A 12,279-nucleotide genomic window follows, 5' to 3' on the forward strand; every position below is an offset into this window, starting at 1 on the left:
TCTTCTTTCATTTTCTAGGGTCTGGTACAACGCATGCAGCAGTGGGGACAGTGTATTCTTTGACAATTCCTCTATTAAATCAAAAAGGCCTTTTATTTTTTTGGAAGGGAGATAGTTTGTGGATGTATTCCTCTTTCTTTTATGGTAACTCATCTATTTATGCTTTGTTTTTTAATGGATTCAATTTTGGTAAGCTTTATTTTCTTAAGAAATTAACCATTTTGTTTCATTTTCAAATTTATTTGCATAAAGATCTGCCAGAGTCTCTTGTGGTATTTTAAATTTCAACAGTTATCTCCTCCTTATCACTTCATATTATGTAATTTATACTTTTCCCTTCTCCACTTTGATTATGTTAGCTGGGAGTCTGTCTATTTTCTTAATGTCCCCCCAAAGAATCACTTTTATTTATATTTATTAATTTGATTATTGATTCCTACTTCTACCCTCATTTTTTCTTCTGGCCATGCCCACAGCACATGGAAGTTCCCAGGCTGGGGATCAAACCTGCACGGCAAGTGTAATCAGAGCCACAGCAGTGACAACACTGAATCCTTAACCCAGTGAGCCACCAGGGAACTCACATTAATTTTTATTTTATGTTTCATTATTTCCTTCCTTATGTTTTATTTTGGCTATTTACTTGTGCTTTATCTTAGCATTTGGAGTTTGGAATTCATTTAATAGATTTTTTTCTTTTCTTTTTATTGATACAAGTGCTTCAGGCTATGGATTGCCACTGATAGCTGCTTTAAATATTTCCCATAGAGGCTAGGATAGTAGCGGTATTTTCATTTTCCTTATTTTGTAAAGGTCTTTTCATTTTGGTGTCCATGTCACCCACCATTGTGTCCCGTCTGCCATCTCTTCCGTCTGGTCTCTCTGCCGGAGTTTTTCTGAAATGGTCTTGCTCCATAGTAACCTCACGAAAACCAAACCAAACCGAACCCGAAGCCCTTCGCGGTTTGCCTGCTTCTCCAGCCGCGCTGTCTCTCACTCATCTGTACGCCTCCCCCGCCTTTTTACTAACACTCATTTTTGAAGATGAAGCTCAAGTTTAGGAATTCTTGTCCGCTACCCCTTGGCCCTCAATATACCACTCGAGTTCAGCCCTCCTTTTGAGAACTAAATAGGGTCCTGTACTTCCTCTGTCATGGTGGTTATAAGTGTCTAGTTTAATATTTTGTCTTTCCGCTAACACTGCACAGTTCTGGAAATAAAGGCTTCCCTTGCATCGATGTATCCTTGGTGCTGCAGACTTCAAAGCTGCTATATTATTTGATTTATCTTTTGACCTTTTGCCAGGGACTGAGCCTGCGCCACAGCAGCAAGGGGAGCCGCTGCAGTGACCCTGCCAGGTCCTTAACCTGCTGCACCACCAGAGGACTCTAGCAGCTATCTGTTTAGCAGTTATTGTAAAGTTGCTTGGTTAGCAATTCCAGTATCTGTGTCATTTGCGGATCTTGCTCTACTGACTTTTTCTCTTCACCATCTGTCATATTTTCTAACCGTTTTTCAGGCCTCTGTATCTTTCCGTTGGTCACACGAGCCAGGTTCACCTGAGTGTGTAAGGCCCCTGCTTCACCTGCCGGTGCTTCCAGACGAGGCAGATGGCCCGGGCAGGAGAGTGGCCACTGATGCCGCCCGGCGTGCTCGTGGAGACTTGTCTTTGTAGCCACGGCTCCCTGGTCTTTTCCTTCATGGGCATCTTGTTTCAGCTGTTACCTGCGTGTTGTGTGGCTGGGTGTGGTAATACACTGCTGTAGCCTAACTGGCAGCAGTGTCTTACTGCCAAGGGCCTTCTGCACTCCGCACAGAGCTCTTAAAACCACAGAAAACTTCTGATCATGAGAGCTTAGCATGAAAACGGATCAACTTCTTAGCAGGTGTCCAAAGGAAGTGAAGTCAGGATCTCCCAATGCTGTCTGCGCTCCCATGGTTCACGCAGCATTGCTCACAACGGTCGAGGGATGGACGAATGGGTAAAGAAAAGATGCTGTGTGTGCGTGTGGGTGCGTGCGTGTGCGTGTGTGTGGGTGCGTGCGTGCTGTGTGTACCATTTGCAGTGGATGAAACTGGATAGGTCAGACACAGAAAGACACGTACTGCAGGCTCTGCCTTAGTCAAACTCGGGCCCGGACAGCGGGAGGGCGGTTGCTGTGGCAGGGATGGCAGAGGGGGAAGTGCTAATGCCCAGCATGGCCACCGTACGCTCAGAATTTGTTAAGAAAGTAGATCTTCAGGAGTTCCCGGCGTGGCGCAGTGGTTAAGGAATCCGACTAGGAACCATGAGGTTGCGGGTTGGGTCCCTGCCCTTGCTCAGTGGGTTAACGATCCGGCGTTGACGTGAGCTGAGGTGTAGGTCGAAGACACGGCTCGGATCCCGCGTTGCTGTGGCTCTGGCGTAGGCTGGAGACTACAGCTCCGTTTAGACCCCTAGCCTGGGAAACCTCCATATGCTGCGGGAGCGGCCCAAGAAATGGCAAAAAGACAAAAATAAATAAATAAATAAAAAAGAAAGTAGATCTTCAGGAGTTCCTGTCGGGGCTCAGCAGTAACGAATCCAACGGGTATCCATGAGCATGCGGGTTTGATCCCTGGCCTTGCTCAGTGGGTTAAGGAACCCGTGTTGCTGTGGCTGTGGCGTTGGCTGGTGGCTACAGCTCCAATTCGACTCCTAGCCTGGGTAACTCCATGTGCCGCAGGTATGGCCCTAAAAAAGACAAAAATAAGTAAATAAAGTAAATCTTTTTTTTTTTTTTTTTGTCTTTTTGCCATTTCTTGGGCTGCTCCCGCGGCATATGAAGGTTCCCAGGCTAGGGGTCGAATCAGAGCTGTAGCCACCGGCCTACACCACAGCCACAGCCACGCGGGATCCGAGCCATGTCTGCAACCTACACCACAGCTCACGGCCACGCCGGATCCTTAACCCACTGAGCAAGGCCAGGGATCCAACCCACAGCCTCATGGTTCCTAGTCGGATTCATTAACCACCGCGCCACAACGGGAACTCCAATAAAGTAAATCTTAAATCACTACAAAAAATGGTTATTATGTGAGGTGATGCATATGTTCATTGGCTTGAATGTGGCAGTCATTTCCCAATGTAGGTACACCTTGGAGTTATGCATATGACTCCCATGTGTCACTTATGCCTCAGTAAAACTGGAAACAAACAAAGACTGACCTGCCCTGATTCTCTCGCAGGTATGAGAGAATTGAAATCCCGATCCATGTTGTGCCTCACGTAGCCGTTGGGAAGGTGTGCCTCGAGTCAGCGGTTGAGCTGCCCAAGATCCTGTGCCAGGAGGAGCAGGACGCCTATAGGAGGATCCACAGGTAGGGGCCTCCTGCTCCTCTGCCCGCCCTCAGGGCCTGGGCCCCTCGGTCGTCTTCCGTCCTCTCGCCTGGTGCCGGCGGGATGCTTCAGGAGCAGAGCCTCTGCTCGGTTCTGAAAGCCCAGCAGCCGCGAGTGTATCTCTGCTGCCGGCTGCTGGGGCCGCGGTGAGGGCTGCCAAGAGACGCAGTCCTTCCAGAATTCTTTCTTTGATTTCTATCAAGGTTCTGAATGAAGTCACATACCCCACATCACGAGCATTTTCCTGATGAAGTTAAATGATAGATATTCTCTCGCCTGAACGATGATGCCGCTATAACCTAACCGTTTTGTCCCCCCAGCCTTACACATCTGGACTCAGTGACCAAGATCCATAATGGCTCAGGTGAGATTTCTTTCTTCTCAAGCACAACTCGTCCTTGAGTTTTCTTGCCCAAGAGCCCTGCCATTCAGGAATCCCGCTCCCAGCTTCTGCGTGGAAGCCCGGGGGCCACTGCAGGGTCTGTGTGTGTGTGTGTGGGGGGGGTTAACACCAGTTCTCAGCGAGGCTGGGGGCCATGACGTGCAGGCCCTGGCATGGCTGACTTGAGCCAACACGGCCTGACACTTCAGCACTCAGCTCTTGTGAGCCAGGTGCCAGCACGCCACTACCAGCCCGCTGGGGTGGGAGGTGAAAGCGATGGATAGACAGACAGACATAGAAAAGGGACAGTATAGTGGAGGAACTCTTTTCGTGTAAATAAATACACAAGGAAGCCCTCCACGTGGTTCAAGAGCAAAAAGCTTAGTCAGATATACACACCCGCCCGCCCACAGCTCCTCTGACCTGCGCTGACCCCAGGCCATTCTGGCAAAGTCATTGGTGAGGAAGAAGAGGAGGCTTTCAAGTGTTACAGGCAGTAACTTTGGGAGAAAAAGAAGAGGGACATGGATTGGTTTATCTGTCTTTTTGTTTAGTCTTATGTCTTTTTAGGGCCGCAACCACAGCATATGGAGGTTCCCAGGCTAGGGGTCCAATTGGAGCTGTAGCCGCTGGTCTACTCCACAGCCACAGCAACATGGGATCCAAGCTGTGTCTGCGACCTACACCACAGCTCGTGGCAGCGGCAGATCCATAACCCACTGAGTGCGGCCAGGGATCGAACCCACAGCCTCATGGTTCCTAGTCGGATTTGTTTCCACTGCACCGTGATGGGAACTCCTGTCCCATCATTTTTATCTGGAGTTAAAACATGACAAAGAGGTAAAAGTTGGTAATATATTGTAAAGGCAGAGACATTTTAAAAGTATGTCGATAGTTAAAAAAAATGGAGAAATAAATTAGAACCCCCAAACAGGCCCGTGTATACATATTTAAGAATTTATATTTAAGAAAGATGCTACATTAGAGAGTTCCCACTGTGGCTCAGTTGGGTTCCGGACCTGACTAGTATCCATGAGGATGCAGGTTCGATCCCTGGCCTTGCTCAATGGGTTAAGGATCGGGCGTTGCCGTGAGCTCTGGTGTAGGTCGCAGACGTGGCTCGGATCCTGCGTCGTCGTGGCTGTGATGTAGGCTGGTGGCTGCAGCTCCAATTCGACCCCTAGCCTGGGAACCTCCATGTGCCGCAAGTGGAACAAAAAAAAAACGAAGTTACATCAAATCAATCATTTGTTTCTTAGTTTATACTTCTCTTTCCATTCAGGGAAAAATGGAGTTCAGGAGTTCCTGTCGTGGCGCAGTGGTTAACGAATCCGACTAGGAACCATGAGGTTGTGGGTTGGATCCCTGGCCTTGCTCAGTGGGTTAAGGATCCGGCGTTGCCGCGAGCTGTGGTGTAGGTTGCAGACGCGGCTCGGATCCCGCATTGCTGTGGCTCTGGCGTAGGCCGGTGGCTGCAGCTCCGATTGGACCCCTAGCCTGGGAATCTCCATATGCCACGGGAGGGCCCAAGAAATGGCAAAAAGACAAAAAAAAAAAAAAAGAAAGAAAAAAGAAAAATAGAGTTCTACCTAATACCCTACACAAAAAATAAATTCCATGTATATTTAAGCTTTTACTATTAAATATAGTACAACCACTTTGGAAAAGACATTGGCAATTACAATTACCAAATGTCCCGCCAGTTCCTCTCCTAAACAAATACCCCCAAAGAGGTGAAGACAAGTGTTCAAACAAGAACTCGTATAGGAAGGTTTGCAGCAGCATGATTCACAGTAGCCAAAAGCAGGAATAGCAAAGTGCCTGTCCCTGGGTAAATGGATAAAGAAAGTGTGAGTCGCCCATATGAGGAAGCGTTGCTCAGCAATGAGAAGACCAACCTGGGTGCATCTCAGTCCCATTAGGCCAAGAGAAAGAAGTTTCCCATAAAGTGCTGCCTCGTCTTTAGTTCCATTTATAGGAAATTCAAGAACAGGCAAAGCTAATGTACAGGGTAGCAAGAGGGGCAGAGGCGAACGGGCACTGGGAGCACAGGGCCTGTGGGCTGATGGACGTGGTCTATGTGCTGACTGTGCTCTGTCTACACTTACCGTCTGTAAATATAAATCCTTAAATATGTACACATGGCCCTACTTCTGGGCCTATAAAACTCATTTATTTTATTTAAAAAAAATTTTAAATTATTTTGTCTTTTTGCCTTTTTTAGGGCCACACCCAGGGCATATGGAGGTTCCCAGACGAGGGGTCGAATTGGAGCTGCAGCTGCCAGCGTACACCACAGCCGCAGCCATGCGGGACCCGAGTCATGTCTGTGACCGATATCACAACTCACAGCAATGCCAGATCCTTAACCCGCTGAGGGAGGCCAGGGATTGAACCTGCATCCTCACGGATGCTAGTCCGGTTCGTTTCCACTGAACCGCAACGGGAACTCCTAAAGGCCATCTTTATAACAGCAAAAAATCGGATACCACTGGAATGTCCAGCAATAGAATATTATACAGCCCTTAAGAAGAAAATGCAGATCTTTAGCAGCACAGAAAGATGTCTCTGGCTTATTGGCATGTGGGGTAAAAGGAACATCTAAAATTATACAGGTTTTCTTGAAAAGTATACATACACATGCACACATATGCATAAATCTTGGACAATTTACCCCACAATATTACAGTGGCATTTGCAATAAGTCATGTGTCATAACAGAGAAAAAGATATTTCTTTTTCTTCTTTTTAGGGCTGCGTGTGTGGCATATGGAGGTTCCCAGGCTAGGGGTCCAATCAGAGCTATAGCTGCCAGCCTACACCACAGCTCACAGCAACGCTGGATCTTTAACCCACTGAAAAAGGCCAGGGATCGAATTCGAGTCCTCATGGATCCTAGTCGGGTTCGTTAACCACTGATCCATGAAGGGAACTCCAAGAGAAGTACATATTTCTATTGGGCAGAATTTGTTTTTTTTTTTTTTTGTCTTTTTGTCTTTTGTCTGTTGTTATTGTTGTTGTTGCTATTTCTTGGACCGCCCCCGAGGCATATGGAGATTCCCAGGCTAGGGGTCGAATCGGAGGTGTAGCCACCAGCCTACGCCAGAGCCACAGCAACTCGGGATCCGAGCCGCGTCTGCAACCTACACCACAGCTCACAGCAACGCCGGATCGTTAACCCACTGAGCAAGGGCAGGGACCGAACCCGCAACCTCATGGTTCCTAGTCGGATTCGTTAACCACTGGGCCACGACGGGAACTCCCCAGAATTTGTTTTAAAGTGAGTGCCATAGAATCTATCTTGGGAGTTCCCATCGCGGCTCAGTGATAATGAACCCGACTAGGATCCATGATGACATAGGTTTGATCCCTGGCCTCCCTCAGTGGGTTAAGGATCTGGCGTTGCTGTGAGTTGTGTAGATTCAGACATGGCTCAGATCCCATGTTGCTGTGGCTGTGGTGTAGGCTGGTGGCTACAGCTCCAATTCAACCCCTAGCTTGGGAACCTTCATATGCCAACGGTGTGGCCTTAAAAAGCCAAAAAAAAAAAAAAGAAAAAAAATATTTATCTCACCAAGAGGCTGAACGTTCACAGTAAGTCATGAAAGACGTTAACTCCCATACACGTCATCTGTTTGGATTTTCCTCATTTTAAAAGAGGAGGTTTCAGGAGTTCCCATCATGGCGCAGTGGAAACGAATTTGACTATGAACCATGAGGTTGCGGGTTTGATCCCTGGCCTCGCTCAGTGAGTTAAGGATCCGGCGTTGCCATGAGCTGTGGTGTAGGTCGAAGATGTGGCTCGGATCCCACATGGCTGTGGCTGTGGTGTAGGCCGGCGGCTACAGTTCCAATTCAACCCCTAGCCTGGGAACCTCCATATGCCGTGGGGGAGGCCCTTAAAAAAAGACAAAAGACAAAAAAATAAAAAGAGGAGGTTTCAGGTTGAGTTGCATCAATGTATTTATTTCTTCAGTGTATGTAACACTTGGTAAACAGTTTTCTTTCTGGACGTGGGAAAAATTAAGTTGCAGAAGACAGAGTTCTGGCTCTTTGGGAAGTTATGGTCACTTACAGTGTGGGAGGGTCTGAGAGCTGCTCTTAGCCCTTTTGCCTAAAGGAGGAAAAAGCTGGCTATCTCTGGGTTCTCTGCACAGCCAGGCGGCCCTCTGGCTTAGGGGCCCAGGGCTGCAGGATGGCCTCTGGGTGGCCACCTGCATCGCTCAGCTCTCCTGTCTTCCCACTTCTGCCTGTCGCCCTTTCTCTACGTTCTCCTCCTTCATTCTGTACTCATCCTTGGGGAGCCGCTGGGGGAGAGTGTTAGCTCTGTGTTTTTCCTCTTGAAGTGTTTACCAAGAATCTGTGCAGTCAGATGTCCGCAGTGAGCGGGCCTCTGCTTCAGTGGCTGGAGGACAGACTGGAGCAGAACCAGCAGCATCTGCAGGAGCTGCAACAAGAAAAGGAAGAGCTGATGCAGGAACTTTCTTCTCTGGAATAAAGCGGAAGCCAAAATGAGGTATAACCATTTTTTTCCAATTTGTCTATTAAACATGGCCTCAGAATTCACATAGCGGACGTGAGGCAGACGGTGGAGCAGCTCTCCTTACATGCCGTTGGGTGTGCTTCCCCCCCGCAGTGAGGAAGCATAAGATGTCTTCCTAGAATGAGCTGAAGGAGAGAGTATTTCCTGTTCAATCTCATGATACTTCTGTTGGGCAAGCAGCTAAGTCCACAAGGGTTCGTGGAAGCACCTCACATCTGTTCTTTGCCCCCGTTGAGAGGCGTCTGTCTTACCTCTTCCTTCCTGGGCTCTAAAATATGTATTCTGAGCTACATATCAGAGGCCGAATCTATGTGGGTGCTTCTCTGAAGCAAATTCCCACTGATCAGATTCTGTTTACCTAAGAACCTCCAGTATAATATAAATGCGTTTTTTCCCAGAAACATTTAGGACTGTGGACGTAAAAAAAAAGCTTTAAAAGTTCTGTTGGAGGAGTTCCCTGGTAGCTCGGTTAAGGATCTAGCGTTGTCACTGAAGCAGCTTGGGTCGCTGCTGTGGTGTGGGTTCAGAAAAGAGCCAAGCTTATTGTATACTGGACATTAAAGTGGCAGCTGGAGGAGTTAGAAGGAAGCAAAGAAGGCCTCGACTCCAACAGCAGTAACAAAGGGTGGGAGTTCCCGTTGCGGTGCAGCAGAAACGAATCTGACTAGGAACGCTGAGGATGCGGGTTCGATCCCTGGCCTTGCTCAGTGGGTCAAGGATCTGGTGTTGCCGTGAGCTGTGGTGTAGGTCGCAGACACGGCTTGGATCCCACGTGGCTGTGGCTGCGGTGTAGGCCGGCGGCTGAAGCTCCGATTCGACCCCTAGCCCGGGAACCTCCATATGCCGCAGGTGCAGCCCTAAAAAAAAAAAAAAAGACAAAAAGACGAAAAAGAAAAAAAGGAAAAACACAAGCAAATAGTAACAAAGGGTTGGCTTTGGTTTTTGTTTTTCTCTCTTATTTCTCCCTACATTATTGTTTTTCGAATTTCAGTGTATTATTTGGAGGTCAGATTTCAACGTTGCGAATGGAGCCCCGAAATCTTGATGAACCCCTCTCCTGGGGCAGAGGCCGTGTCAGTGTTGTCTTGTCTGTTCTCCTCTTTCCCTGTAGGGAGGATGGAAACATCGGGTGTCAAATTCAGCAAGAAGAACAATTTGGAGATTTCCTCTGATGCCGCAGTCGTCCGCACGGTCCCGTGGACGCCCGACTGATTTCGGCACAAAAGCCGCTCAGCGCAGGAAGGACGGTCTTTCCACGGATGATGCTGGAGCAATTGGCGAAACTCAAAAAACCCACTTTGACGAAACCGCATACCTTACACAAAATTCACTTCAAAATGTGTCATGAACTTGGATGTAAGATATTAAACTCTAAAACTTTTCGAAAAAAATCATAGAAAAATCTTTAGAATCTCGGGCTAGGCAACAGGTTCTTGGCCTTCACTCTGAAAGCATAATCCTCAAAGGAAAAAGTGGATAGATTGGACTTAAGATGAAAAACTCTGCAAAAAAATTTAAGAGGAGGAAATTACTGAGAGAAATTATTTGCAAACCATTTATCTAAATCAATTTAGACTATATAAAGTGAGGAGTAAACAACAATTAGAAAATGAGCAGAAGACTTGAATAGACATCACTAAAGAGGGTACATGGCTGGCAAGCCAGCACTTCCTTAGTCATCGAGGCATGAGATTAAAACTATAATGAATTATGTCTACCTTCTTAACCAATGGATTATGACTACACACTTAATAGTGAAAATACCAGTTGCTGTTGAGCATGCAAACTGGATCTCTCATACACTGCGGACAGGGTGTAAAGTGTAAGCCACTCTGGACAAAAGAGTTTGGAAATTTCTAATAAAGTTAAACACACACATACTTTATTACCCAGCAACTGTTTTCCTGGATACTTTTCCCAAAGAAGTGAAAACCTATTTTGGCACAAGTCCTTATACAGAAACATTCTTAGCAGCTTCGCTTGTCATAGCCCGAGACTGGAAACAGCCTCCATGTCCTGCCGTTGAGTGGGTGGGTAAAGCGTCCACCCACATCATGGAATACTAGTGTGCCAGGAAAAGGAACCGAGCAGTCACACGACTCGGGTGGACCTCAAGGGTGTTATGATGACTGAAGAAAGCCGGTCTCCAAAGGTCACATGGTGTATAATTGCATTCGTACAGCATTCTTAAAACGGGAATCTCTATCTGGGCTAAAATTACAGCCCCCCCAAATGAATGCATGGAAAATCTGGTGAATGCGAATAAGGTGTGTAGTCTAATTAGCCACTGTCACCATGTTGGGGAAACTGCGTGAAGGGTACATGGGACTCATTGTACTATTTTTGCAACTTCCTGTTAATCTATAATTATTGCAAAATAAAAAGTTGTAAGTATTAAATAAGGAACTAGGAGGTATGGTGCTTTGTGAAATAAGAAAGGAGCGGTAAAAAGAAAATCTGAGGGGAATAAGATGACTCGAATATTTTCACAGGCCAACCTTCAGCACCTGTCCCTTCTAAATGAGCTCTTTACATTGATAGACTTACGGCGATTTGAAATTCTTTTTCTAAGCCGGTAATCCGAGTTGTACTTTGCAAAGTAGGCATGTGGGGGAGGAGGCAGGTACATGGACGTGTCAAAACACCTGGTGGCTGAGGGAGCAGGGCTGGGATTCCTGCGCGAGGGCGACAGAGGTCCCAGCCTCGGTGGGGACAATTTGTGCATCAAAGTGAGCGTAAAGGATTATAACCTTGTGAATAATCTAAGGGTCTGAGTCGACACGGATGCAAACAGATGGGGGAGGAAAGAAAGCCCTCCTTCTGAGTACAAAGTGGTGAGACAAGGAACTCCCCCTTGGGTGGTGACGGGAGCGGTGGCTCATTCGCAGCAGTCATCAGTGGATGCGACGGTGGGTTGATGTGCGGAGGTTTACCTGTCAAGGACGGGGAAAAGGGCCAAGCCAAGGCGTCCCCGGGATTAAAGCACATTTAAGACAGGAAAACTAAGTGCCACACATGCTCCTATGTTGGATTCCGGACCAGAAAGGAAACAGCTGCTGTGTTTGCGTGGGGTCCCTGATCTGGAGGGAGGAGTGTAGGTTCTCTGGGCCTGAAGGGGACCCACATATGCCACATACGCGGGGCCTGGACCGCAGCCAAGCCGAGGGCTGGCGGAACCTCTTGCCATAGGAGGACAGAGGCGCGCAGAGAACAGCACTCAAGCCACCTGGCACCCCCAGGGTCTGAGCGCGGCCCAGCAGGGGGGCCTCGGCAGAAAGACCAGGGATGGAACCCGAATCTTCATGGACACTCTGTCGGTTCTCAACCTGCTGAGCCGCAGCTCCCACCGCAGTCGGCAGGTTTTGTGCATTTTGGTGTGTGGGGGACAAGGACCACGGGGAGCTGGGGCCTTTGGTTCCTCTTCCTTCCGCTGACTCTGTGAGGAATAAACGGTCTGAATCTAGAAAGGGCCTTTGCGGCTAAACCCGCCGAATCTGTCAGTCTTGGGCTAGGGCCTAACAGATTTGGTGGCCAGCATGGGGCTGGTGAAGTTAAAATGCCCTTTTAAAAGACCAATAGCGCCAGGCTCGGGGACAGGACCGGCTCCCTCAGAGCTGGTGGCACAGATCTAAGTGTGGGCAAAAGCAGGGAGAGTAAGGGTTACAGCATCCAGAGGACCCCCTGAGATCCCAAAGCTGCAGTTAGCTGTTGATAAACAGCTGGAGTTAGAGCGGCAGGAAGGACTGAAACAGGCCCCCTGATGGGCACTTAGCTTCCTTAGAGCAACAAAAGGCCGCTGCGAAGGAAGTCAACTCAGCAGTGCTTACGGGTACCAGCAGCTTTGCAGCCTCCCCCAAATCACTGCCTCCTGCACCCTGACTTCAGCCGCTTTAAGAGAGGAAAAGCCCGGATCAACTCGTAGCAGGACCGTGTGAGCAGGTGGGCAGTCCCCACTCCCCGGGGAAAAGTACCCAGTCTCCGGAAGGGGCCCTGAGG

At 48.2% G+C, this 12,279-nt stretch overlaps 1 protein-coding gene across 6 annotated transcripts in view; it reads left to right on the forward strand.

Moving 5' to 3' along the window:
• The window catches only part of BRCC3 (BRCA1/BRCA2-containing complex subunit 3), a 55,715-nt gene extending 45,026 nt beyond the window's left edge, over window positions 1–10,689 (forward strand). For all 6 annotated transcript variants that reach the window (XR_014834564.1, NM_001243023.1, XM_085006225.1 and 3 more), the window contains 4 exon segments: window positions 3,208–3,339; window positions 3,679–3,722; window positions 8,087–8,256; window positions 9,395–10,689. Coding sequence is in view for 5 of the 6 variants with exons in the window: in NM_001243023.1 (NP_001229952.1) it covers window positions 3,208–3,339; window positions 3,679–3,722; window positions 8,087–8,238 (328 nt within the window). In the remaining variant the exon portion in view is untranslated.
• Window positions 10,690–12,279: the final 1,590 nt, after the last annotated feature.

This window comes from Sus scrofa, chromosome X (assembly GCF_054392235.1).
Source record: "Sus scrofa isolate SSC_HxYL_T2T_F1_AM1 chromosome X, Sscrofa_HxYL_maternal_Yorkshire_Landrace_v2.0, whole genome shotgun sequence".
Lineage (NCBI taxonomy): Eukaryota > Metazoa > Chordata > Mammalia > Artiodactyla > Suidae > Sus > Sus scrofa.